The sequence below is a fragment of the Gnatocerus cornutus genome, chromosome 6 (assembly GCF_029298725.1).
Source record: "Gnatocerus cornutus isolate USDA-ARS CGAHR chromosome 6, icGnaCorn1.1, whole genome shotgun sequence".
In the NCBI taxonomy this organism is placed as follows: Eukaryota; Metazoa; Arthropoda; class Insecta; order Coleoptera; family Tenebrionidae; genus Gnatocerus; species Gnatocerus cornutus.
The window spans coordinates 5422502-5448045 of record NC_142238.1 but is presented as its reverse complement, the minus strand read 5'-3'; the positions used below and the strand labels follow the sequence as shown (position 1 = coordinate 5448045).

General features: G+C 36.2%; 6 protein-coding genes and 1 pseudogene across 13 annotated transcripts; 4 read left to right on the top strand and 3 right to left on the bottom strand.

Annotated features, from left to right (window-relative positions):
* Positions 1–3: 3 nt before the first annotated feature.
* RpS27A (ribosomal protein S27A) lies at positions 4–1947 on the top strand. Its single transcript, XM_088040277.1, has 3 exons — positions 4–96; positions 1372–1705; positions 1752–1947. Exons 2-3 carry the CDS (start codon positions 1385–1387, stop codon positions 1899–1901), a joined length of 471 nt encoding a protein of 156 aa, XP_087896403.1. The 5' UTR covers positions 4–96; positions 1372–1384; the 3' UTR covers positions 1902–1947.
* Ip259 (NSA2 ribosome biogenesis factor-like IP259) lies at positions 6–1294 on the top strand. Its single transcript, XM_088040275.1, has 2 exons — positions 6–96; positions 468–1294. Exon 2 carries the CDS (start codon positions 473–475, stop codon positions 1250–1252), a length of 780 nt encoding a protein of 259 aa, XP_087896401.1. The 5' UTR covers positions 6–96; positions 468–472; the 3' UTR covers positions 1253–1294.
* LOC148172375 (neutral alpha-glucosidase C-like) lies at positions 1928–4618 on the top strand. Its single transcript, XM_088040261.1, has 2 exons — positions 1928–2879; positions 2926–4618. The coding sequence occupies exons 1-2, from the start codon at positions 2042–2044 to the stop codon at positions 4566–4568; spliced, it is 2481 nt and encodes an 826-aa protein (XP_087896387.1). The 5' UTR covers positions 1928–2041; the 3' UTR covers positions 4569–4618.
* Positions 4528–10604, bottom strand: GramD1B (GRAM domain containing 1B). 3 transcript variants are annotated; one of them, XM_088040262.1, is made up of 14 exons: positions 10142–10604; positions 9943–10090; positions 8548–8773; positions 7948–8258; positions 7753–7869; positions 6837–6968; positions 6388–6569; positions 6238–6327; positions 5762–6032; positions 5522–5714; positions 5303–5476; positions 5083–5257; positions 4915–5035; positions 4528–4864 (listed from the first exon to the last, which is right to left on the bottom strand). In XM_088040262.1, exons 1-14 carry the CDS (start codon positions 10207–10209, stop codon positions 4742–4744), a joined length of 2331 nt encoding a protein of 776 aa, XP_087896388.1. In that variant the 5' UTR covers positions 10210–10604; the 3' UTR covers positions 4528–4741. The 3 variants fall into 3 exon arrangements, with proteins under 3 accessions (XP_087896388.1, XP_087896389.1, XP_087896390.1); XM_088040263.1 differs by lacking the exon at positions 6238–6327 and having other exon boundaries at positions 10142–10603; XM_088040264.1 differs by lacking the exon at positions 6837–6968 and having other exon boundaries at positions 10142–10603.
* Positions 10605–11851: 1247 nt separating this feature from the next.
* Positions 11852–17713, top strand: LOC148172373 (uncharacterized). 4 transcript variants are annotated; one of them, XM_088038458.1, is made up of 8 exons: positions 11856–12032; positions 14276–14685; positions 14736–15260; positions 15316–15584; positions 15636–15799; positions 15853–16017; positions 16074–16457; positions 16509–17713. In XM_088038458.1, exons 2-8 carry the CDS (start codon positions 14302–14304, stop codon positions 16604–16606), a joined length of 1989 nt encoding a protein of 662 aa, XP_087894584.1. In that variant the 5' UTR covers positions 11856–12032; positions 14276–14301; the 3' UTR covers positions 16607–17713. The 4 variants fall into 4 exon arrangements, with proteins under 4 accessions (XP_087894580.1, XP_087894584.1, XP_087894583.1 ...); XM_088038457.1 differs by having other exon boundaries at positions 11858–12032; positions 15319–15584; positions 15853–16020; XM_088038455.1 differs by having other exon boundaries at positions 11858–12032; positions 15853–16020.
* LOC148172371 (potassium channel subfamily K member 6-like) lies at positions 17703–24547 on the bottom strand. 3 transcript variants are annotated; one of them, XM_088038460.1, is made up of 6 exons: positions 24360–24547; positions 23779–23962; positions 18779–18919; positions 18522–18731; positions 18288–18476; positions 17703–18235 (listed from the first exon to the last, which is right to left on the bottom strand). In XM_088038460.1, exons 2-6 carry the CDS (start codon positions 23954–23956, stop codon positions 17955–17957), a joined length of 999 nt encoding a protein of 332 aa, XP_087894586.1. In that variant the 5' UTR covers positions 23957–23962; positions 24360–24547; the 3' UTR covers positions 17703–17954. The 3 variants fall into 3 exon arrangements, with proteins under 3 accessions (XP_087894586.1, XP_087894587.1, XP_087894585.1); XM_088038461.1 differs by lacking the exons at positions 23779–23962; positions 24360–24547 and adding exons at positions 19280–19528; positions 19588–19744; XM_088038459.1 differs by lacking the exons at positions 23779–23962; positions 24360–24547 and adding an exon at positions 19280–19745.
* Positions 21782–22432, bottom strand: LOC148172372 (mitochondrial import inner membrane translocase subunit TIM16 pseudogene; annotated as a pseudogene).
* Positions 24548–25544: the final 997 nt, after the last annotated feature.

Sequence of the window (25544 nt, the reverse complement as noted above, 5' to 3'; positions counted from 1 at the left end):
TCTGTTATGTTGGTGCAATTGACGGAAATCTACCTCTCTCACTCAAGTTTCCGTCTGTCAAATTCTTTTCACGGCGTGTCATGGTGGAGTGTTAAGGTGAGTAAAGTTTTTACCTCGTTTATAACAATTGCGATCTTTTTACATTGTTTCGAATAACTAAAATTGTCGGAAAACACCAGTAAACTATTATTTCTATAATTCTAGTAACTTTTCTCGTAAAAGGGCGATTGAGGCATCTAAAAAAAATGTTTATAATTCGCGACCACATGGCTGTCTTACATTTTTGTTTAACGCGGAATCGCATTGTTTTCGCAATAAATTTAGTGCGTTGTACAATATCTATGAATATGACTATCATAGTCAGAGTTAAGGTAAGTGGAATTACATTAAAGTGTGTAATAGTCATATTCAAAGATGTTGAATATGGTTGTGCACACACTTGTTACATTAAATTTGACGTATTTCAGCCAACATGCCGCAGAACGAATACGTAGAACGTCACCGTAAACTTTACGGTCGCCGTTTGGACTATGAAGAACGCAAAAGAAAAAAGGAGGCTCGTGAGCCCCACAGGAGGGCTCAAGTGGCTCGAAGCTTGCGAGGTATCAAAGCGAAGATCTTCAACAAAGAACGTCGCAATGAGAAGATACAGATGAAGAAGAAGATCAAAGCCCATGAAGAGAAGAAAACCAAGAAGACTACAGACAAAGTCGCGGAAGGAGCCCTACCAGCTTACCTTTTGGATCGCGATGTCCAATCTCGTGCAAAGGTTTTATCTAACATGATAAAACAGAAACGCAAAGAAAAGGCAGGCAAATGGGATGTACCAATTCCAAAAGTAAGAGCCCAAGCAGACGCTGAAGTTTTGAGAGTTGTTAAGTCTGGAAAAACTAAAAGAAAAGCGTGGAAAAGGATGGTTACAAAGGTCACGTTTGTTGGTGAAGGTTTTACAAGAAAGCCACCAAAGTTTGAAAGGTTCATCAGGCCCATGGCGTTGAGGTTTAAGAAGGCTCATGTTACACATCCAGAATTGAAGGCAACATTTTATCTACCAATCATAGGAGTTAAGAAAAATCCAAGTTCACCCATGTTTACAAGTTTGGGAGTTATTACAAAGGGGACAGTTATTGAAGTTAATATTTCAGAGTTAGGTTTGGTAACACAGGCTGGCAAAGTTGTGTGGGGAAAATACGCGCAGGTTACTAATAATCCTGAAAATGATGGCTGTATTAATGCTGTTCTTCTAGTTTAAATTTTGTATTGTTTAAGGTGAATAAAGTTTTAATAAAAATAATTTCTTAAGTTTGATTTTGTTCCTTATTATTTACTGTTAATTGGGATATTTTTCAATGTTCTAATGTTTTTCTATAGATAACTCCCCAGAATGCAGATCTTCGTAAAAACTCTGACTGGTAAGACCATCACTCTTGAGGTCGAGCCATCAGATACTATCGAAAATGTAAAAGCGAAAATCCAGGATAAAGAAGGAATTCCTCCAGACCAACAACGTCTTATCTTTGCCGGTAAACAGTTGGAAGATGGCCGTACCCTCTCTGACTACAACATCCAAAAGGAATCCACATTGCATTTAGTCTTAAGACTCAGAGGCGGCGCTAAGAAGCGCAAGAAGAAGAATTACTCCACCCCCAAGAAAATCAAGCACAAGAAGAAGAAGGTCAAGTTGGCCGTTTTGAAATTTTACAAGGTAAAAATCAAATTTGGAAAACAGAAATAATGACATTCTTTAATAGGTGGACGAGAATGGTAAAATCCATAGATTGAGACGCGAATGCCCTGATGAGAATTGCGGAGCTGGTGTCTTCATGGCTGCCATGGAAGATCGCCACTACTGTGGAAAGTGCGGATACACTTTAGTTTTTGCTAAGCCCGAAGACAAATAAAATATGAAATATTTTTTTCTTGGTAGTAAATAAATATTCAAGGAAACTTCCTTTTTTTTTCCTTCATCTAACGTTATCAGTTGTACTTTGATTCCACGAGGTATTTTTATACATTGAGGTTATGATTAAAATCTTAAATAATGAATTTCAATCGTTTACTTCTCGGAGTTACCAGTGGAGTACTGCTTGGTGCAATCGCAGTGACTGCATTTACTTTGTCCAGGAAGAAGCCATTTCACGTTAGATTAAGAAAAAAGAGGCCTCCTCGGTATCAATTACAAAATGTTGGTCTTTTTGGGTCGTCAATTCGTGGCGACCTTACCACTGGGAGAAGAATTTTTACTCTTCATTTAACATTCTTTAGCAGTGAAATCGTTCATTTTCGAGTCACGGACCCCACCCATGAAAGGTTTATCGTAAAAGATGTTATAATTCTCGAGCCAAAGAAGACTAACATTAGAATCCACCAACTGAATAACGAACTTCAAGTTGACTACAAGAACCTCAGCGTTACAATAAACTGTAACGATTTTCTTATACAAGTTTCTAGAAATAATGAACCGTTTGTCTTTGTAAACTCTCAAAGGTCTTTTGTAATAGAAGAACAAGAACCACACGTTGGTATCTCCGCAGATTTCCTTTTTCCAAAAGCCACGAAAGCTTACGGACTTCCTCAACATGCAGAGCGGCTCTCTTTATGTGATAACAAAGCGTACCGATTGTTCAACACCGATAGGTTTGCGTATTCAACTTCTTCTCCTCAGGAGTCGTTGTACGGTGCTGTACCTCTAATCTACGCCCACAGTGCAGACCAAACAACCGGGCTGCTATGGCTCAATGCTTCCGAAACATATATAGACTTAAAAAACGACTTTGGATTAACATCAACGTTCTTCAGTGAGAGTGGAACTGCTGATTTCTACATTTTAAGCGGACCAAGCCTTCAAGATTGCGTGCGACAAAACTCCGAACTCACTGGTACGGTAGATGTTGTTCTAGGTTCTTTTCTTACAGTGTTTTCTAGGGGTTGCACCTTTACCACCCCTTTTTGCTCTGGGTTACCATCAATGTCGTTACAGCTACATGACTCAAGAGGAGGTCATTGAAGTTTCAAACAAGTTTGATGAGCACCAACTGCCATTGGATTCTGTCTGGTTAGATATCGACTACACCGACGAAATGAAGTACTTTACGTGGAACCCAACAACGTTCCCTGACCCTCAACTCTTGTTGGATTTCCTCGAAAATAAAAAAAGAAATGCTGTGGTTATAATTGACCCTCATTTTAAGGTCGATGACGACTATTTCGTCTACAAGGAATGTAAAGAAAACGGTTACTTTATCAATAATTCTAATGGGACCCCTTTCACCGCAAAATGTTGGCCTGGAACCAGCAGCTGGATCGATTTTTTAAACCCAGAGGCCCGGCAGTACTACGCTTGTTTACACCCACCCTTCGCAAAATCCTCAAACTTGCATATCTGGAACGATATGAACGAACCAGCGCTTTTTGAAACCCACGAAAACGCAATGTCCAAAACCGCTCTCCATGGTCCTTGGAAACACAGAGATGTCCACAACTTGTACGGTTTCTACCAAACTATGGCCACATACGAAGGTCTCTTGCAACGCCCAAATTTAAGACCGTTTATCTTAACGCGAGCGCATTTCATCGGATCTCAAAGATTCGCCGCGATTTGGACTGGAGATAACACTGCCAGTTGGGACCACTTAAAAATCAGCGTACCAATGTGCCTCACTGCAAGTTTAACAGGGTTTAGTTTTTGTGGTGCCGATATTGGTGGTTTTGTTAAACATCCAGACGAAGAACTGTTGGTAAGATGGTACCAACTGGGTGCTTGGCTGCCGTTTTTCAGAGGTCATTCTAATCGAAATGTGCCTCGACGGGAACCCTATTTGTTCAGTGATGTAGTACTACGAAGAATACGTATTTGTTTGCAGCAACGCTACATGTACTTATTACATTGGTACACGCTATTTTGGCGACACTGGGTTACTCTAGAACCTGTGATAAGACCTTTGGTTTATCAGTACCCTCAAGACGAAAATGTTGCGGATTTAGATGGTTGTTTTTTGGTTGGGAGTGACATTTTAGTTTGCCCTGTGATGGAACAAGTGGAACATTTAAACGTATATTTACCTGGCGATAATGAAAGATGGTTCCATGGATCCTCCGTGTATGGGGGTGGAAACATTACCATTGCCGTCGATATGGATGCAATACCCGTATTTTACCGTGGAGGCTGCATTATACCAACAGTGGAACAAAGCGTTTCTTCTTCTGCTCTTCTCAAAGATTGTTCCATTACCTTGCTAGTTTTTTGCGATATTAGAGGAGCTGCAACTGGTTCTTTATACAGCGATGACCATAGGTCATTTCTGTACCAAGAAAAACAATACCACTACGTACAGTTGGATTTTAAGGGTTCTACTATTTCAAATAAGCAAATTCATTGTGGTTATAATCACCCTGTGTTCGTGGATGCGATTAAAGTTTATGGCTACAAGAAAAGTATGACGAAAGCTAAAGTCCACGTCGGTGATACCTCAAAGACTCTCCTCGTTCTAAATAACCCCCACGTTGTTGAAATAAAAAACCTAAACCTTAATCTTCAGCAAAATTTTATTATAACACTATCACAATAAAACCACTGTGTATTAATACTGTAAAAATAAACAATAAATGAGTTTTTAAATGTTAATTTAATTAATGGTCTACACAACGTGTACAGGAACAATCGATAAAATCTATAGAGGTACTAAAAATATAACACAGTGCGTAGTGACATAGAATAATTTTAAAACAATAACAACATTATCTATAGTTCCTCTTCTTGGTGAGCCTGTTCGACAGAATCTCTGTTATTTTGCAGGACAGACATCACTTTATTTGTATACGTTGGGTTAATTGATCGTTGAAGTTCGTTTAGAGACTCTTCAGTCTGCGAAAAATACCAATAAACAAATGCTTAAATGTTTGTTTGTTTCAAACCTGTTTTAAAAGTTGAATTGCTGTTTTTAAAATCCGTTGCCACTTCTGGATTTCCACAGAATGAAAAGTTTCTTGTTGTTGTAACAGCTTGATCCATTCATCGTGGGTTTTAGGTGGATCTCTGCAAAACAACATGAGCAACTCTCACGTTAATTTGAGCGCACTTACTTTAGAATGTGCAAGTCCAATAAGGTGTAGGGTGGGGACTCTTCTAAAGACCACAGTTTGAAATACAACATCACATTTAAGATAACTAACAATATTAAAACCGTAAATACGATCATAGTAGCAACGTCGGAGCTAAAAATGCCACCTGAAGAAATTTTCATTCTATTTACAGCACCTGCAAGAAAACATAAGACACTGGTGGGTAAAACGTACAACTAACCTAATAAAGGTCGACTATCCTCCGCTCCAATTCGGGGAGTGCTATGAATCCTTCGCTTTCGCCTAGATTTCCTTTTAACATCACAAATACCCTCTTCGCCTTCTATATGTAAGGCTTTACTCATCGCATTGTAAAAATCTTCCAGTCCAGACCAACACGTTTTCTCGATCATACCTACGTAATAATTATAAGAAATAATTGTGACAAGGAAGATGGTACCTTTAACTAAGCCCCAAACTGACTTCTTATAAATAACTTGTGCAAATACTTGGTACGAACTCTCGCTTTCTGAAATTTTTCGAAGACAATGATGAACTACAACATTAAAGCTATCAGCGTAAGGAATGCCCGCATTAACTGTTTCGACGTCAACAGAATAGAGACACCCTGGTTTACTACATGGAAGCATGACCTGAAAAAAAGGGTTAAAAAAATCGAGACTTGCACGTGTGTAATTACTTGGCTTTCGGTAACTTGCGCTGTTTTAGGCCCCATCGCCTGATTTAAAGCCATTGTCAGACTAACAACGCGACTTTTACTGTCGTCGCTGGAATTGTGAGTCCAAGGAGTTTGAGTAAGATCAGTTGTTTTCCTGGATGCGTGAAAATCCAAGTAGAACTTTGAACTGGTAAAAAGTAGAGTAAATAATTGATCTATGTGAATTGGAACGATCTCGTTCATCACTAGACGGCCTTCATGAGTTGAAGTACATTGTACGTTTGCATTACATCTGTAAAATAATTTTATCAAGTACAAAATTCACAAACTGCTCCCAGAAGTTAAGCGCCAAAAAAAAGCTTAACTTCCCAAGAAGAAGAATCATGAGGCCAGTTAGTAAAATCGCAGCAAATCGCAATTAAAAGGGTCTTCAGCATGCACTTGAGGTGTTAGGAAGCAATGTTAATACTTAAAAAATCCGTAATGCAGCGACTTACTTGGCACTCTGCAAAACTGGAATTCTACCATCAAAGTCAGGAGTTTTAGGGAGGGATTTGTCCCAGGAAAGGAGTAGGGTTAAATCTATTCTGAAAGGCAACACTTGACAACATTAATGCAAATCTTTTCCTAAGAAAAACGCTACGTACTTTGCTTGTTTTTCTCCATCCGATTCCGTCGTATCCGAAAAATCGGTCGGAATATGAGAAGCTGAAGTGGTCCGTTTTCTATTTTCCACCGTTTGACGAACGGCAACTTCGTCGTCTTGAGATTTGTTTTCTTCGCCGACCATGGTTTCAACGGCTGTTTCTAGTACCACGCTACACTCGTGCTATCGACAAAAACTCTGTTATTAGACAGTTAAAAAAGGCTCTTTGTGACATGTTAATAAAACCAAACGAAGCTCATGCTGACATTTTTTAGATACTTAGAATACGCACGTTAGGAAATGAGGGAAAGAAACTGATGACCTTTTAAAATTTTGTCGCTGAGTCGGCGACTGTTAATTGGAGTTCCGCCACCACACTTCAATGCTTCAAGTATTACATTTTTAAGAACAGTGTTAAAACGGACTTGCAAAACTGTTACTGATACTCACAAAAAACGTCCCAAAAGGTTGAAAAGTGATATAGAAATTGATACAGAGAATTGACCAACATTCTGAGGCGATATCGTATAAAAACACGGGATGCTCTACGATAATTCTTAAGTAATCCATGACTGAAGGCCCCTAGAAACATAATTTTAACGATTTGAGAACCTTTAAATTAGGACATTCTGGAAAAATTTTAAACAGCGCTTGAAATATTTGAAAATCAATTAATCGCAGATAAGTAAAATGTAAGCGCAGCTAGTTCATTCTCTATAGTTTCACCACATTAATTAACAGTAAAATTTACAATAACATGGTGTGGAAAGAGTTATATTTACTAAATATCCAAAAAAATCAGTACGAGCTTCGAAACTGCAAAATTATTGGAGGACTATTTTCTAGTTTAAAAAAATTGTACCGTAAACACTATCGAACAAAACGTTTTAGTTTATGGAAATTTAGCAAAATTATGACGGTATTACTGTGCAAGTGATAGTAAAAGAAATTAGAAATTTCCCCTAACAACAAATGTGTGTCAATGATAACAGGAAAAAAACCTAAAACCAGTGACATAATGCGCTATGCGTAGTAAAATGTTTGCAGCAACTCTTTGAATCTTGCACAATGTCATGATGATTGAACATTTTTTATTAATTTATTAATGATAGTTAAAATTCGAAACATTTCGACCATAAAAAATTTAATGAATAACTCGAATAATTGTATAAATTGGAAATACTTTCACTTACAAAATTCTTTTGTCTGTGATGAAAACAACTGACTCCGAATTCACTCGCTGCATATTCGCAGATGTAACAATTCTTTCTAATCTATCAATTGAGATAACACATGTGTCACCACATTTTTATCCACCTGTTGTGTGCCATTTTTAACATTAATAAAATAACTTCCATCAACTCACCTCAGAAAAAGACTCAACAGACAATCGAGCGGACAATTTATCTTCTTCCGTTCCAGGAGCTACGTAATCTTCATCATCGCTAGTTAATCCTAATTCATCCCCATAGCTTTGATGGACCTATAAAAACCGAAATTAAACAATCTGTGATGGGAATTTCTCGTCCCATTGTAGTCGAGTTGACTAAAACCAACGTACCCATTGCCACATTTCTTGAGGTGTCATAGGTTGATCCATCAGAGCATTCTGCCAAACTCGAAACAACATCAAATACGTTTTGTCTCTGGCTACGAAACTCGTAAAAAAATATTTTTCCGTTCTTGTACATATTAGCACTGCATTCGGTATCACTCTGGCGGTTTTCTCTTTGGTTATTGCGGATACTTCTTTCCATTTTAACGTAACATTCGTTTCCCAGCCGAAAATATTCGCATAGAAGCACAAATAGTCTTGTGTAACGTACAGTCTACCTTGTACCAGTATTTCTTTTTGTAACGCACACGAATAATCTGGAATGAAGAAAAAGAAGAATTTACCTTTTGACAGTTCAGCGTGGGGCTCCTGCCAACGTAAGTTACTGATAAATTTCTTATCGTGTTGCTCAATTTGGCCTCCCACGATCGCGATAAGCGAGGTGAGTGTCTCCATTCATAATAAAACTCGTAAAAGCGACGTGATTTTTACTGCATTAGGTAATTAAAAACTAATTAAACGGTTTAAAGCCAACGTCGTAGATTTTATGTTTAATGAATACGCGTTTTAAACAATCAAACAAAGTCAATATTTAACGCCACTTACCAACAACTAAACGCTCATCATCAGGTACTTCTTTAAAAATTCGCTTAAAATCACCAGATCTAGACTTGTACGTTGGGTAAAATGAGTTAAACCAGGAAGATTTCTTCTTACCACGTGTTTCTTTCCTATCTTTATTAGAACTACCGCTACTTTCTGGTTTATTTTGATCAGAAAGAGGATTTAAATCGGGATTGCTTACTCGACTACACACTGAACCTTCCTGGCTCTGGAAAACAAAAATGAAACTAAAACTAATATCATTCTTTTCTTACCATGACGACATTACTGTCGATAAAGAGGACATAGAAATACATCTACTCTTGTATTGATAGGTTTTATCAAACCACAATGTAAATAGTGCTTCCTTCAACCTTTTTTACAATCAATACACAATGTTGTTGTTGTTCTTTGGATAATGTTATAATATGAAACCACGCTTTATCAACTTAATTGCACCTCTAATAATTATATACAATGATAAGCAGTTTATGTAGCTATTTTACGAACTCGTGCTAATACAAAGTATGGAAATGAATTACTTTCGTTCTAGAGAACACAAACGTGATGAATTCATTTTAGGATCAAAAGAATTAGAGTTGCTACTGATAATTATATCACAAGGAATAATTTGTACTGTGTGACAACCAAAACTGTTATTAAACTCGTTATTGGACCCAGTTTGCAGATAACTGTGAATGGGAGTAAACAGATGACATTTCAAACATTTCAATATGAGTGATGTATACTACGCCATACGTTTACTTTTTTAGTTTCCTGACTTTTGGATCATACGGTATAACATTGCGAACTTAATTTGTCAATTTGGCGAATCCATTTTTGGCCAAAGGAATTGTTAATACAATCAAAAGAAAAACGAAGATTTTAAGAGGGATATAAAAACATAAAGATAAACCCACGATTAGTTTACCTTCCTTTTGATTTATCGTGACGTTAATCCACAATGTATGTCATGTCAGCGGTAATTTAGTAATTTTCTTCCATAATTCAACAACATTAAGTGATATAAGCTCGTCCATTTAACAACTGTTAAACAAATGCATATTTTAATCAACAATTGTGCTTAATAATTGTTACAGTCGTGGCCACAAAATTTAAGACGGCAAATGGAGTGTATTCTATGACAACAGAAAACATCAGAATGACATCATTAGTTCTTAGCAGGACAAAAAATTCCTGCTCAAAATTCCATGAAATTAAAAAACGATGAAATCAGCGATCACTTTCCATTGAAAGAACTTTTAGTTATGCATTACAGAGTCTATAACAGTATGAAATTGAATAATTTTTCTAGAATGACATGATTGTTGTAAATCTGCCTATTCATGACAACCTAGTAGTGTCCAATTGGGAGCACAGGTCTTATCAGCTACTTACAGAAGGAGACCCATCATGTTTGTTGCTTGAAGAAGATTCTTTGTAGCTAACACTCAAAAGGGAGTCACTTTTAGGATGTTCCCTTTTAGTTTGTGGTCTCGGTGATGGTCGGGGGCTCGCCCTGGGACTTGAGTTAGGACTTGATTGTCTGCAGGAAAAACCCAATTTTAAACCAGTCTCACACAAAAAACAAACTTACTTATTTTCAGTTGGCGTTGTTAATTTTTCATTAGTTGTGCTGTTTGGCGACGACAATGTCATCTTCATTTTGACAAGGAACCCCTTTTCTCGTGGCCCCTCATGAAGGTGGTGTTGTATTAAATAGAAACCACTTTAATTATCGTTGAATTGTTGGAGAGGTGTTTATTTATCACATTACTTAAATTACCGTCGTTATCTCGGTTTTATTATTGTTTCTTCCTTTTTTATTTATGACAAGTTCACGGTTAACTAATACACTTTGGGGAATTGGTCGATTTTCAAACTCACTCAGTATCGATGTGAACTGGCAATTTTGCCAACATACCCAAACTGTTAAACACTCTCCACTCCATTTCGCGAATGAAGAAAAAATTGAAAAAGAATTGCTAAAATGTTAACGTAATGATAAATCTTTATTAGCCGTTGTGAAAACATTCGTAGTAGTGCTGGTAATGGTGCGTTTACCATTACGGACGACCTTGGAAACGTCACAGACCGCTGTGATGTCACAAGTGTACGATTTAAATTAATTTTCCGGCGATTGGTTGTTTTTAGGTACAATTAAGTCATGATTTGTCAGCTTAAATCATGCATTAAAGTGGGCTATTAATGAATGATTTAATGTGTTTATTTAGGCAACCAATTACACACGCAATTCCATAAATTCAATAATGATCTGAAGACGCAGTTCTGATCTGTTTGTTTACTAATACCAAATCAAAACGACGATTTTTAGAGTTCACATAGAAGCGGTAGACATCGTTTGGAATTACACTCAAATTTAACAACTGCGGAAACATCAGGCACATCCATCATAATACACATAACCTCACTTTGGTTTTACATTTTTGGTTGCATAACTACCTTTGTTCCAATTTTCTTTTTTTGGTATTTTTTTTTGTTTTCTAACAAACTCAATGGTTAATGGGCGATTAATAATGTAATTATTTATAATTATAAATGCTTAAAATATTTGGTACGTTTAAAATTTTCACACTGTACGTCGAGATTCTGAGGAAACTGATTAAAAAAGTAAAAATAAAATCATATTTTTATAGGCGCTATAAAATTATTTCATAAAAATATAGGAAACGGTTATCGTTATCTGCTGCACTGATTATAGTGGGTGTTGGGTATATATTTTATTTTAATTAAGAAGAAGAATAAATGAATAAAAAATCAGTAGCCCCATTTATTTTGTTCGTGACTGTATGTTCAGTAAAAAAATTGGTGAAACGAAATTCTTTGCAGCATTTCAGTCTGACTGGTGAAACTATTTTAACCCACAATTTATAATGCTTATTAACACCCAACTCGTTGTTTTCACGCTTAAACTCTGAAATCATCAGATCGAATCGAAAACTAATGAGTTTTTTTGACGTCATTCATTAGCAAATAACTGATAAAGTCTCATTGTTTGTTCATCAGCAATAAATTCCATTCCATATCAAACGTTTAAAGGTGTGTAGCATAAAGTTTTTTATGTGCGTGTTTCAACCAAAACAATGCTTTTAATCTATAAAATGTTTTCTTTTTTTTACTGTGCTATACATACAATGCTAGCAGCTTATCAACGGAAAATTATAAGAGTCTCCGCGCTTTTTTGTCCTCACTGTAATCTAATCGTACGGAGCCAAATTTTGTAAGTCGCGTTATATCGTCTATTGCGTAAAGTGGGCTTTAGTAAGCGTTCTTGGTTGCCATGTTATTGGTAGAGCGAGATAGAATGAGCTTTCTCATTGGTGGAAGCGTGAAGCACACACGGAGAAATGACCGACAAGCGACAACAGCGGCAAGAGGTATACGTACGGCACGGCTATAGAGACGCCATAAGTATCCGAAAACTTTGTGTTATAAATTCGGAAATTCCTCGAAAACAATGCATACAAGTGAGTACAATTGGAGTTAACATTAACCTTAACCAGCAGCGATGCAAATCCATTGGAAAATAGCAAAGAATTGGCGCCAATTCGGTTTCCCTCGATTTTCCATCCACCATCTACCCTCAAGCTGTTCGTTCAAAGCGTAAACAATAATAGCGTTTTTTCAGTTCCGAAAAGTGAGGTGATTTTAGTGATTTGTTTGCTTGCACGTTTGCTGCGCTGTGATAAGAGAAATCGTCTGCGTGTGTTGTTTTTAAAGTAATGCCGGTTGTGAAATCAGGTTCGAATCCTCTGTCAAACCTAAAAAGATGCTATTTTGCGTACGAGTGCGTGTTTTTAGGCATTGATTTAACACCGACGTGGGCAATTTCTATTATTGGCGAATTTTGGACTCCCAGCGTTTTATTGTTTAGAAATGCCGGGGGCTATCATTCTCAAGGACATTTACATCGCTGTGACGAGAAATTTACAGGGTACTCATTTGTAAACGCCTAAAAGCAAAAACTGGGTATTTATGTTTATGCGAATTTCCACTAAATTTTCCAATGAAAACAGTTTTCCGGTTTGTTTACGTTACGCACCCACTATTTACAGAGTGTCACTCCAAATCCAAAAATCAGGGGGTTCCACTATTTGTTTGACCACTCTGTATCCAAGGTGATCTGAATTTAAATTTGAGACCACCTTGCCGTTAGTATACTGTTACACGTTTTTACATTTTATTCGAAACGATGATCTCACGCCGGCTAATGGGAGTATGTGGAAAATTGTTTCACAAAACCGTACTTACATGACTATTTAACAACACCAGGATTCGCAATATTAGAGCCACGTTGTCATTAATGTATTTTTTTGTTAAAGTTGCTTTCAGAAATTGCCCTAACCGTCCCTGTCGTAATGTCATAGTGCATTTTAAAGGCAACAAACTGATATCTTTATCGTTTTGGTCGTTACTGTATTTCCCGCGAACTTCAGAAGGTTAAATTAACAACTTTTGTCAATAAAAATTGTCAGGGTGTTACAATAAAGCACAAAAAGTCTGGGACACCAACACCTTCACAATTGTGGTGCATGAGTGTTGTTACTCGAAACTGGAACTAATCTGATTATAAATTTTACCACTTTGATAATCGAGAATGGAATTTAAAATGGCCAAGTTTATTGCCTAACAATCATAAAAAATAAATAAACAATGAAAAGGTGTATTGTGTGCCGATGCATTTAAAAATAAACGAAATTTTTTTTCACGTGTTTTAATACTACTTCCAATTATTATGGTTTGATGCAAAAAATAGAATATCATTTATGCTAGAATTATTAACTTTAATTTGAAATTAAAGAAACCGTTTAGGACACACTTTTAATGAAAGTGGAAAGTAATACGCTATTTCTCATTGTGAATGCTTCTTTACAAGGCCATTCTGTATTAATTTACAAACCTACTAATTTTCGTCTTGTGATTGTAACGTAATTATTAATCATTAATTATTATTAATGTAAGGAATTGTTTACAGTATTTCAATGTATAATAATAATTGTTTCGTGTTATTTTTTTGTATGCTCTCTTTTTTCGAAAATTCACTATTTCCAACTATTTCTATTTATGTTATGTGATTCTTACCTAATAAAAAAAACATCATTTCATTAATTTGTGATACAGATAACATTACTGTTACGTTTTTTATATTATTTCAAAATAATCAATAACTGGGAATAAAACCAAAATTTTAGTTTGTAACTGCAGAATATATTCTCACTTGGCACATCATAAACTGTTTTATGCCACAAATTTTGAATACTTCAACAAATTTATTACATACTTCAGGTTAGGAATATTTTAACACGAGAAGAACTGAGTGCAACGTTTATTTACTGACTCATGCGAGATTAAATCACATTATTTTGTCGATGTGTTCTCAAGGATACTGTTGGTAGTCAGGTTCACCCAATTTCGACCAATTTTTATTGATTGAGAAAAAGTGCAGCAGTTTGAATTCCACACGAGTCAGGTGTGGTTTCATGTTCATAAAAACATAATTTTATTTACCTCCATATAGTGTCAAGATAGTTATAATAAGTTTTAATTATAGCCACTCTCTGTCGTAAATTTCACGCTTTTGATCAGATGACGGTACATTGCAAGTGTTTACTTGCGTTGCTTGACGTAATTGCTCGGTGAGATTTGTAGTGTTGATTTAATTGACAGTGTCTCGTTGCATTGTAATCATAATCACTTTTTTCTTTTGCAGATTGGCTGATGTTGAATTTTTGAAAAATGAATTCCGCATTGAAACCAGTTTTGTCTTCAGCGCCACAGAATCCTCCTGTGACGACGCAGCTGAATAAACCAATGCATCCTCAAGGTGCAGCAACCAACTATGGGCAGCCTTCAACGCATATGCCTCCGAGTCTTGTAAATTTGCCCCATAATCCTACAGTTGCTCATACACACCCAAATCCTGCCCATCAAACCAACCATTATTCTCTAAACGTTCCCAATGCTTCTCAACAATATTCAACTAACAATCCATCGTCGATCCCAGCCAGCAATCATCCAGTTCCCAATGTCAGCCAAGCACCTGTTGGACAAACATACTCACCTAACAAGAACGTCCCGTTCGGAAGCGGCTATCAGCCAAATCTCGGACATCCGCCTAATGTAAGACTTTGTTTCGTTTAGAAAACGCCACTAATTTTGTCTGTTTTTAGCAAAATCCTATACCTCCGGTTAGTCAGACATTACCCGCCACTCAGTCCTCTCACCACACACCGACACCTGCAGAGGCCTCACCGGACAAACCTCAATCCAATGGCACCGCAGAAGTCAACTCACCAACGAAACCAGAACCGGAAGAAAATCACGTTTCGTTACCCAGGGATAAATCACCGTTGCCACCAAGTTCGCCTAAGGTTTGCGAGCGACCTGAAGAAAAATCTGCTTCCACAGCCTTACCTGAACAAAAACCACAAAACCAAGAGACTAGCAAGACAGTGGAAGAACCTGCGGCATCGACGCCGGAAGTTCCTGTTAGTAGTAGTCCAAGTGTAGCGACGAGTGCGCCGTCTGTTGATAATACCGAGCCTGCGCCAGCAACTAACACTGATGGTGAAACCGCGTCTGAACCGGAAGAGGAAGCTACGGAAAGCAACTCTAGGGAGCCGCAAGTAGAGGAGCCAGACGCTCCGAGTCCGGACGAAGAGACTTCTCCACCCAAAGCGAAAGATAAGGAGCAGGTAAACAATCAAAAAAGGCAATGTTTTGTACGTTTTAGTGATGCTGGTATTCCAGCAGAAAACCACTCCTGTTTCAAAGACAACGCCGAAAACGCCCACTAGAAAATCAAAAACGCCTAAGTCTGATGGAGAGTCGCCGAAGAGTTCCAAGACCGAAAAGACGCCTCCTCAGAAATCGCCAACAGTAGGAGCGAAGAGCAAACGGACGAGAAAAATGACCCAACCTTATCAAAGTCCATTACCAGAAATTGAAATTATCACAAAAATTAGCACGTCGACTCCGAGAAGTAAAAATAACGATGACAAGTTGATCGTATTCTACAAGTTAGTTTAAAAAGTGAAAAATAAAGGTATGTTTTACCCCATTTGTTGTAGAAACGAATTTTTGGCTGTAAGAAACTCAGAGGGTAGTTTTTATATATGTCAAGCTGTACAAAATATTTATAAGAGCTCACCAAAAATCAGGATTCGTTGGCTTTCACAAGATAAAACAGAAAAGTCCGGTGAAGTATACACTCCTGATTTTTACGATAACACAGGTAATACCTTTCTTTTATTTATTATCAATTTCCAATTGACATGGTTATTCCAGATTTTGATTGTATATTAACAAACCTAAACCTCGTAAGAGTGGACAAAGGTCGCTACAGGTTGCCCCCTGCAGAAAAAGAACGAACAGATAGTATTCTTAAGAGGTCCCTCGCAGTGGAAAAGGGTGAAGTAACATCCCCTTCGCTAACTGAAGAACATCCAGATGGCAGTAAGTACCTCACCCTCCAAGCAATGTAAACTAACAGCGACATGTTTCTACAGTCGATTTATCTCTCTATAAAGAAGAAAGTCAGTTGAAGAAACGAAAGGGAACTAAACGAAGAGCAGCGTCGTCGTTACGATCCAGCAGAAGGTCCAGCAGCACAAGATCACCTGATCAAGCGAAAGTGCGCAAAGTTGTTGCAAAAACAAGAAAGCCGCCGGCTAAAAGAGCACCACTTGCTGCTAAAACTAAAAAGGCACCTCCTCCAGTTGAAACCAAGAAACCGACGACTTCGACGAGCAGAACTGATCGGGCTAAAAGACGGGGTGATACTCAAAATCACAATAAAGTCAGTCCAGTTGTCGATCAGAAGAAAGCGCGGGTCTTAGCGAAAGTTGCTAGGAAAGGCTCTGTCAATACTAAAAGTCAATCAGCGGCAAAAAGTAAGAAAGTTGAGGTAATTACGATTGGGTTTACGGGTGATATTCTTTCAGATGCAAAAGCGACGAAAGCAACACCGTCTTCATCAAAAGTGCAAAAAGCTCCCCCAAAAGCCGCCACAAAGAAGTCGAAACGATTTTCAAGAAAATAACTTATCAGACCGTTTTTACGGTTAATCTGAGTATGTATATTTTTCGATTTCTTATTTCACACATCGAACTGATCACATTTCTTTTCACCGAGAGTTGTGATATTGTGTTGAATTGTGTTAAAGAGGGATAGCGTCCAATACATATTTCCATATAATTCTTATATGATACGTACTGTGAATAAGAAAAAAAAAAGAAAACAGATTAGGCCTTAAAAGCAAATATTTATTTACGTTGTTGGAGGAATGTGTGTTTGGATGACATTCTTCATGTGTTGCAATGTTAATAGCTATATATTACATTATTGGCCATTTCGATTCAAACAGTTTATTTATTTTACGTGTCATGTCTTTGGTAGTTATTTGAAGAGAATTATGTTTAAACCACATCTTTATTAAGACTTAAGTAATGTGTTTATAATAATAATTTAAGGGAAAAATGCGTAATATTAACTTTACTTCAAGTGCATTAAATAAGTTGTTTTGCGTATAGTTTCAAAAGAGTTTATTGAATCTAATAGCACTAGTATTATGTTTTATATCAGTACTCATTTTGTATGTACATTTAAAGCTCTACGTAGATGTAAAGTCATGTGAGCATTATAATATAGATTTAATCTATGAATAAATTGTTTCAATAATGATAATTAGGTGACCGTTAATGAGGTATATGTAAATATACAATGACCAAAATATATTATTTCTTTAAAAAGCACAGGCGATTTTGAGGTTAAATTATGTAGGATTTAGTATGTGTTGTGCTTAAACAAATTTAAGTATTAAGAAACATGTGGAATGGATGTCGATGTAGTCTTGTGAACAGTCTAAATTTGACCTGAAAATTAGATTCTCAGAAATAATTTATAATATAAATGGATTTATGAATAAAATAAAACAACAAAACAAATTTCACAGTCACTTTCTTTTCTTCTAGGGAAAGAAGATAAAAAAAACTGTTGTTTTTTGTATTTATTTGGTCCACAAGTAATTGAGACAGATGATAGTCTTACAACCTACACAATAATACATAAGATATATTGTTGATTGTATACATTTTGCTTTCTAAATATAATTTTTGTAAAAATAAAATATATTAAAATCTCGTAAAAATACTCTTTATTATATTTTGGCAAATGATAAATTAACTACATTAGGTACTGATCATAAGATGTGCAATTGCGTTAACTACATCGTAAGTTGCGTGGAATCTATCTAGGCGTTTGTATTGGTGTTGTGGCGTAACATTTATTAATTCCTACTACAAAATCTGGCTGGACCAACTGAAGTTGACTAGGAGAAATGAAGATTCAGTTCTATTCTTGTTAGTCCATTGTAGAAAAGTTGTGCACATTCAAGGAAGTTGAAATTCTTTAATCTGCGGAGCCTCTTCAGGGCTAGGACTGTCATCTCTGCGCGATCTCACTCTAACGACTTGTCGGTGGATGTTATCATCATTGGGACTGTAAACGGCTCCAGCGCCGTATTGCATTCCCATTCCGGAACCAGCTAATCTCATTTTTTCCAAATTGGTTTCATCGCCACTAGTGAAGAGTAAACCTAAATTAAGCTGTGGTATGTCATAGAAAACAGCCAGAGTCAACATCATGAATGTTATCCCCAGAAAGAGATAACCTACAATCAATATGATGAAACATTGTTTTTTTTTCCTAAAGAGATAAGTTACCCGTAGTTGCTATCTTGTACAAAGGTCTATAGGGTTGGCTGGGTGCATCACCCGGGATGTAGTCACCCAATCCGATCGTTGTCAACGATATAAAGCAGTAATATAAAGAATCTAGGTAGTCCCACTCTGGTTCAATGGCGGCGAAGACGGCGGCGGGTGTTAAGAGGAACAACCCGATGAGAATCAGCACTAGGGGGTTCTATCAGTATTACATTATTAGTGTTTTAAATTTACCGATAAGGAAGAGGTGCAGTAGACGGATGTTGAAAGGTTGGTACAGATGTCCAAGTCGCGAGTTTAACCATTGCAAAAGCCACACTGTTGGTACCAGAAGGCGCTCTACCAATGCAGACAGGAGGACAAGCGTCAAAGGAATCCCTACCATGGCATAAAGCATGCAAAATATTTTGCCGCTTCTGCTCAATGGTGTTACGTGACCATACCCTTTAAATATCATTTTAATAAAAGTCTAGAAGACATTTTTGCCTCACCTATTGTCGTCACAACTGTACTAGAAAAGAACAATGATTGTCCAAAGCTCCAGTTTGGCTCTCCAGAAACATTTCTGGCTGCTGAGACACCTCTATTGCTAGCTTGCACTACTTCACTAATTAAGTCTTCCAGGGCCTGATCTGTAAGAATTAAAATTGAAAAGTGGAGTTGTTTTTGTTTACAGCTGAAAATACGTGACTCATTTAAAAGGACTATAACTTTCATTCCGTTTCAGGATCTTTATCTTCACGTGATCAGCAAACCGATTAGACGCTCGCCCTTTAGAGAGCACTTAATTTTACATCAAGATAATGAAGTAGACAGAATTATTTATTTCAGCGAGTTAAAACAACATTTTCATCGTCCCTTTTGAATTTTAAAGTGAAGAGAATTCGGGAATATCTTATCAACGCGTTATGATAACAAAGTTCGTACGGTCACGACTTGCTTATTTAACTTTCTTGGTTCACATGAAATCTCAAGACAGATGGTCTACCAACCTGAGACACTCGGATGATCGCTCAAAAATTTCTGTATAGCCCCGTCCAACCTAGCCCGAGCAGCTCTTTCAGGTGGAGTTTCTAACACACTAAACACAGCAGCGCCGCTGAACAAGAACATCACATAGATAATCAAGTAAATCGAAAACAAAAAAGAAGTTCTGCACATTCCCAATAACTTCGGACCCTCATAGTGGTGTGAAAGTTTTCTATGTACAACAGGAATTCGTTCTACTTCTACAGATAATACTGTTGGATCAATACAAGTTCCATAATTTCTAAATGCCATTTTGAGACAAAAAACCTACTGTTATAAACTATCTTTAATTGGACGCACAAACGAATATTCACACACTTTAGTCCGTTCTTCCATTTCGAGTAAACACTGTTGAGAAAAAATACAAAGACACTGTGTTCCAAGTACGCTCAAAGGTGTCTACTGATATTAGAAAGACAGCGGCTCATTTTATAGTTCTTATCTCTTTAAGTAGTTGTGATAAAACCACGTGGCAGGTTCAAAACTTCTTGCTTGCTCGTGATTTGCGGACATTTTTATAGAATATTATCGAATTTAGACAGACCGGCAGTTCATCTAAAAGCGAAATGTTGACCCTTTTAGTCAAGATAATACACTTGAAGTCAATGGAGTAACGATATTTTTATGGGAAAGGTCAGTTAATGTAAGAATGGAGCTTGTTTTTTCAGTGTGTTTCCATTGGTGATCGGAAATGGGGCTTCCTTACATAAAAATCACTTGCTTGTGTACACAAAAATTTTGATAAAAGATAGCCAAGCGCTGAGATTTTGTTAGTAAACAGAAACTTTGTCTTGGAGAAAGTAAAAGAGAAGACTGAGTTACTTATTTGATACAGAAGTGGGTGAATTCTATTCATTTGAACTACTAATAAGGCCCCTTCAGAACACTTTGTTTTTTAATCATTTTGCCCAATTTTATATACTTTATTACATTAAGATTTTCCCCTAATTTAAAAAATGCATATTTCAATAATTCGGTCCTGTTTTTTAAGGTAGGAGGCATGCGATACTCTTGTAGATAGGTTTGTTTAGCACAACAAATTGCTAATGCCTGCTAATCAATTAGATCAATTCCTTTTGATTTAAACTTTGGAAAAAATACATTTGTTAATTAATGCAATTAATTTTATTACATATTAATTTTTATTAAATGAACACAATAATGTGCATTCACTACACAAACACGAAATGCACATGTTGCTAAAGCCCAGGTATCTGAAATAGGCAACCGAGATATCGACGCTCCGTGCAGCGGAAAAAATCTTAACTATCCGGTGCGGGATTAAAAAAGGGTTAAAATTTTGCGTTTTGACTCTTAAAGTGTGTTTTTTATGTAGAGACAGTTCTGTGGTGTTTTAAGAGGGTTTGTTTGTTGATTTTTGTGTTCTAACGTCTAAAATACAATAGTCCATCCCACAGCCCTTACAGTTTTTGAGTTACAAGCACTTTAAGTTGGACAATCACAGCCCATAAATCGCTAGATAGCATTCTGTTGCTAAGTTACCTGCGACAAATTTTCCTTAAATTGCACAAAGATGCGCTGTGAATAGTCAACTTTAAATTCTTGTACTATAAATGCCTAAACATTGAGTGATACGACAATCAACTCAGATTTTGATAGAGAATTTCCCATTCTGGGACACCTGTATGTTTAATTTTTTTATTAAAATTTTGTTCGATGGGTTGATTTCTAGAATCGTTAAATTTAAACTGTTGTGCTAAACAGACCCATCTATAAGATGCCTCCTATCTTAAAAAACGGGACAGAATCATTAAAATATCTGCTTTTTTAAAATTAGAGAAAAATCTTCGAAAAATTATACTGCTAATTTTTAAATATACCTTGAAAACAGGTCTAAATGATTAAAAAAGCAAAGTGTTCTGAAGGGGTCTTACTAGTAGAATTTGAAGAAAAAAAATGCATAAGTAAATTACATAATTCGCAAGTCATTAAATATTTCGTAACCACAAAAAATCTTTGAAAAAAATTATGTATGTCGACAACTGACTGCATTTTATCTATGAATAACAAAGAATAATAATCATCAACAACTTTCCGAGTATCGTAAATTCTAGAGCAGAGAACTCTGAACCCACTCGTTTTAATTCAACTAAAACCATCGTTTTTCAATCGAAATATCTTTCTAATTGTAGTAATCTTCATGTGTATTAATTTCGACAACTGAAATATACTGCTTGATAAACAATAAGTTACACATTACACACTTGTGTTAACAAACAATTTTGATATTTTATCAACCGTTCGATAAAATAAAGAGCATTTTCCAGAGTACGTAACTCTCCCAATGAGTTTGTTTGTGGTAACATTTATTTATCATGAAATGTTGGAGAATTTTCCACGTCTTTAGAAGTATCGAGCAACAATTCCAGACGCAATCTATTTTTCATCTTCGAACGTGCAACGATCCATTATTGTTACTACGCGTTATATAAAAATCCCCCAATCTTTTCCTTCGCCACTTTATCTCCTGTTATAATTCTCCGAACCCTGGGATAACCCCGAATGAAACAATAACTCTGATGTTATTGTTATCCCAAAATTGAGTGTATCCAATCGATCTTAAGACGTGTTAAAGCCAACAGTTCAAATTAACTTCAATCTTGTTTATTCACATCGAATTGAACGTTACATTTTCGAGCTCGCGGTCGAGACGTTGTTTCGCTCTGAAAATCTTCGATTGTAAATAAAATGAACCACCATTACTTTTTTCGTTCGCTTGAAATAAGAATTCAAAGCGTTTTTGTATTTGGGCTGGGTCTAAATCTGTGATGTTTAAGATCTGTTTGGCTTCTGATAACGATAAATCTGGAGATAAAGAAGAGGAGTTTTTTTCTGATTGTTGGTAGCGGATCCTCGCTGCTTCTTGACTGAGTTGTATTTCTTGAAGTAGCGACTTTTGGAGGGATTTGTACGCAATTTTTCCTGCGTGGTAGAATAGGCGAAATAAAGATAAGGTCATATCATGGTACTTTTAATTTGAACGAAAATAAAACCATTGACAGGTTGTCAAAATCAGAAACCATGTCACTGCAAAATTAAAACAGTTCTGCTTTAAAAAGCTCCATTATCAAAAAACGTGCTGTCGTCTCTGATTAAAGTCTCTAATTTCGAAGGGTTCAAGAGGGCGAAGGCGCTAAAGTATTTACCACCACGAAATTATATTACGGTCTAATGGAAATAACTGGCAATTTCAGAACGTGAACTTTTGATAAACGATTAAATCAACATTCAACAGAACAGGCGACCCGTAACAAAGTATTAGCAAACATGAGGTCAAAAACAAGTTTGAGTAATAACCGATGATAGACGTTATGGGGTGAATCTGAACAATGACACGTAAATCCAATTAAATCACTCTGATGAAATGAATTTACACATTCACTTCAATTAACCAGCTCTCCCCACATCAAAAGAGAACGCGAGAGAAATTCAAAAGCTCATCTTTATCAAATATTCCTGTTATATGCAAAGCATGTTCGAGAGCTTTACGATGTATGTTTTGTACGAGCTTTACACAGATTGTAAATAACGTGTTCCATTTGGTATGCATGGGGAATCGTTATATACTGCGATCGTATAAATGTACCTTCATCGGGTTCATGTGGTGTTATCAAAGGCAAACCCCCCGGACCCTATTCTTATCGCTGTTTCAATGACCTTACGATAAATAAATTTAGTTACTATCCAGGACATAAATTATAATAATGACCTGTACTTTTTTGCTTGACCCAACACGTGGTTGGTAAATATTACATGGCGCAGTTGTGGTTTATAATAATAAAATGTACAAACTTCCCTGTTTCAAAAAATTCACACATGATAAAGGAAATCATTCTCGTAAACATGTTCAGTCACCGCTATGAGATGTGATCACAGAAAATAAAATATTGTAGGCAATACTAGCGTTCATTCATCCGAAAAAATTGTAAATATTTTGTCATCTTTGTATTTATCTGTTATTTTTAACAATATCTCCAACGCAGCATTAAACAATTCCGCCTGATATTATTATCTGTGGGTCGCAAAGCAACAGGAGGAAAATTTTATAGCAAACGATTTAACATCAACTGTGAATACAAGCTTTAATGATGCAATTTTTGAGGTTTACGACCACCATCACACGTTTATTCTACATTGTCATAATTAAAAAACATTTTTTATCTTCTCGTAAAAATCAAATTGAAAAATAACAAGCTCAATAAAGGAGGTAAATTTGCATGTGGTGAAAACCCATTTTTACGTCGGTATTTATAGAACGGGTATATTAAGCCAGTTTATAAAAGTTTAAATTGGAACCAAAGTGAATTAAGTGCGCTTGGGTGAAGACTTCTGACCTTCCAACCACCATCGGGTTTGCCATTTTCTTGACCCTCCAGTGAGAGTATTCAATCAAATTAATTTTTCAATACAAGCTTATAAAAGTCCAATAAATAAAACTTACCCGTTACCGTTGGGTGATTTTTGAGAAAGTCGGATCGCAACTTCCTCAAATGTTGGACTTTCTGGAGTTCTTCGGGGCTTTCTATTGCTGAGAACACTGTGGCTCCCAGGACTAAATAAACAATGTACCCTCCAAGAAATAAAAACATACGGAGAAATCCCCGAGTAGTCAGGGCCATTTTCCACTAAAAAAAACACGGGAAAAAAAATCAGCCCATTTTTCTCTTGTGATAATAATTTGTGTGCAATATGTGAAAGATGGCTAAACAATTAAATTCTTATCAACGAAAACGACAAGTTCCGATATCTTTCCAATATCGACTCGATTAGATATTCATTCATTCGTTCCTATATTAGTTGACCAATCCACATAATAAATTATTTCAATGTTTCTTCGGAAAATGGGTCATTTTTGATAAAATCATAAATGTGCCACGCACTCGTATGTTGTACGATCATTAATTAACTAATCGATTTACTCATCGTGTTTGTACAATAAAAAACATCGTTCTTTTAGAGTAAACAATTTAAGGCGGAAGATTCGAATAAAGTGCTGTGTGCATTAATTAACAGAAACCTCACCTTTATTCTACATAATGCAAAGATGGAGGGATGTTATGATTGTTGTCAAAATTGTAGTTGACAATAATAAATCGAGAAGGAAACAAGTCAAATAATCGCAGGATTTCACCCTCGATTGGGCCGAAGCCTCTCATTCAACTGGGCATGATGTATTAACCTGTGGATGTGACGCACGACGCAACCAGTCATACTTTGTTACCACGCGCTTGCCTACGCTGGTGATGCAGGGCCGTAGCAGGAATTTGACACGAGAATCTTGTCTTCAAAAACACCAAATTTAAGTTTTTGTTGTTCAACAAAGAAGTTGCCAATTCTTTTAATTACACCCCTGTAATACTTATTTCCAAAAAAACGTGAAATCCAATTTCGATTCCACTGAATTCAAATTTGCAAATCGGTTGAAACAACAATTTATTAATACCATTATGTTAATCTCTTCGCTCCAAAAACATTCAGTTATATGATCCATGCGCATCTGTTTATTAATCTAAACAGACAAAAACAAATAATCGATCAATGTTTTAATGTCACGGTTATTCTATTTTTACAATGGAATTTGATTGTATAACATTAACTAAAACTACGACTTACTACAGAAAATGATAATTCAAATTGTGTCTTATAAAATTAGAAAATCGATTTTCACACTTATTTTAAATGTGATATGTATAATTTCGGTGGAGGCGCAGGGTAAATTCAAGCTAATTTTATCCACAATCGATAAATGATCAATACAGTCCACTCTGACAAATTCGTAATTTTATTTCCAGTATTGGTCTAATATAAAACAAACTACATTAGACAACAAAGTGTTAAAAAAACAAAGAAAATATAATTGGATGGAAAATCAATACCGTGGAAAACCTGAAAATTACATTTTATTGAAAAGACGATGTAAGCAGTAATTTAGAAAGTGCGTTAATGGTAGGTAAACAAACTTAGCAAACAATACGAATTTCTAACAATAACGCAAGATCATGTAGCATAAAAGAGTAAATTTGATGTTGGATCGTCTTGCTTTCTTTAGAGTTTCCGTACAAAGTTAACAGAATAAATAATTGCGTGCCATTGTTAATAACATTCGCGTTCATTTCGGCGCCGGTAATTTTCTTCGCAGGTGTTAAATCATTTTTGACCTGATTTATCACCTTGTAATTGTTGATATCGCTCAACGATGTTTATACA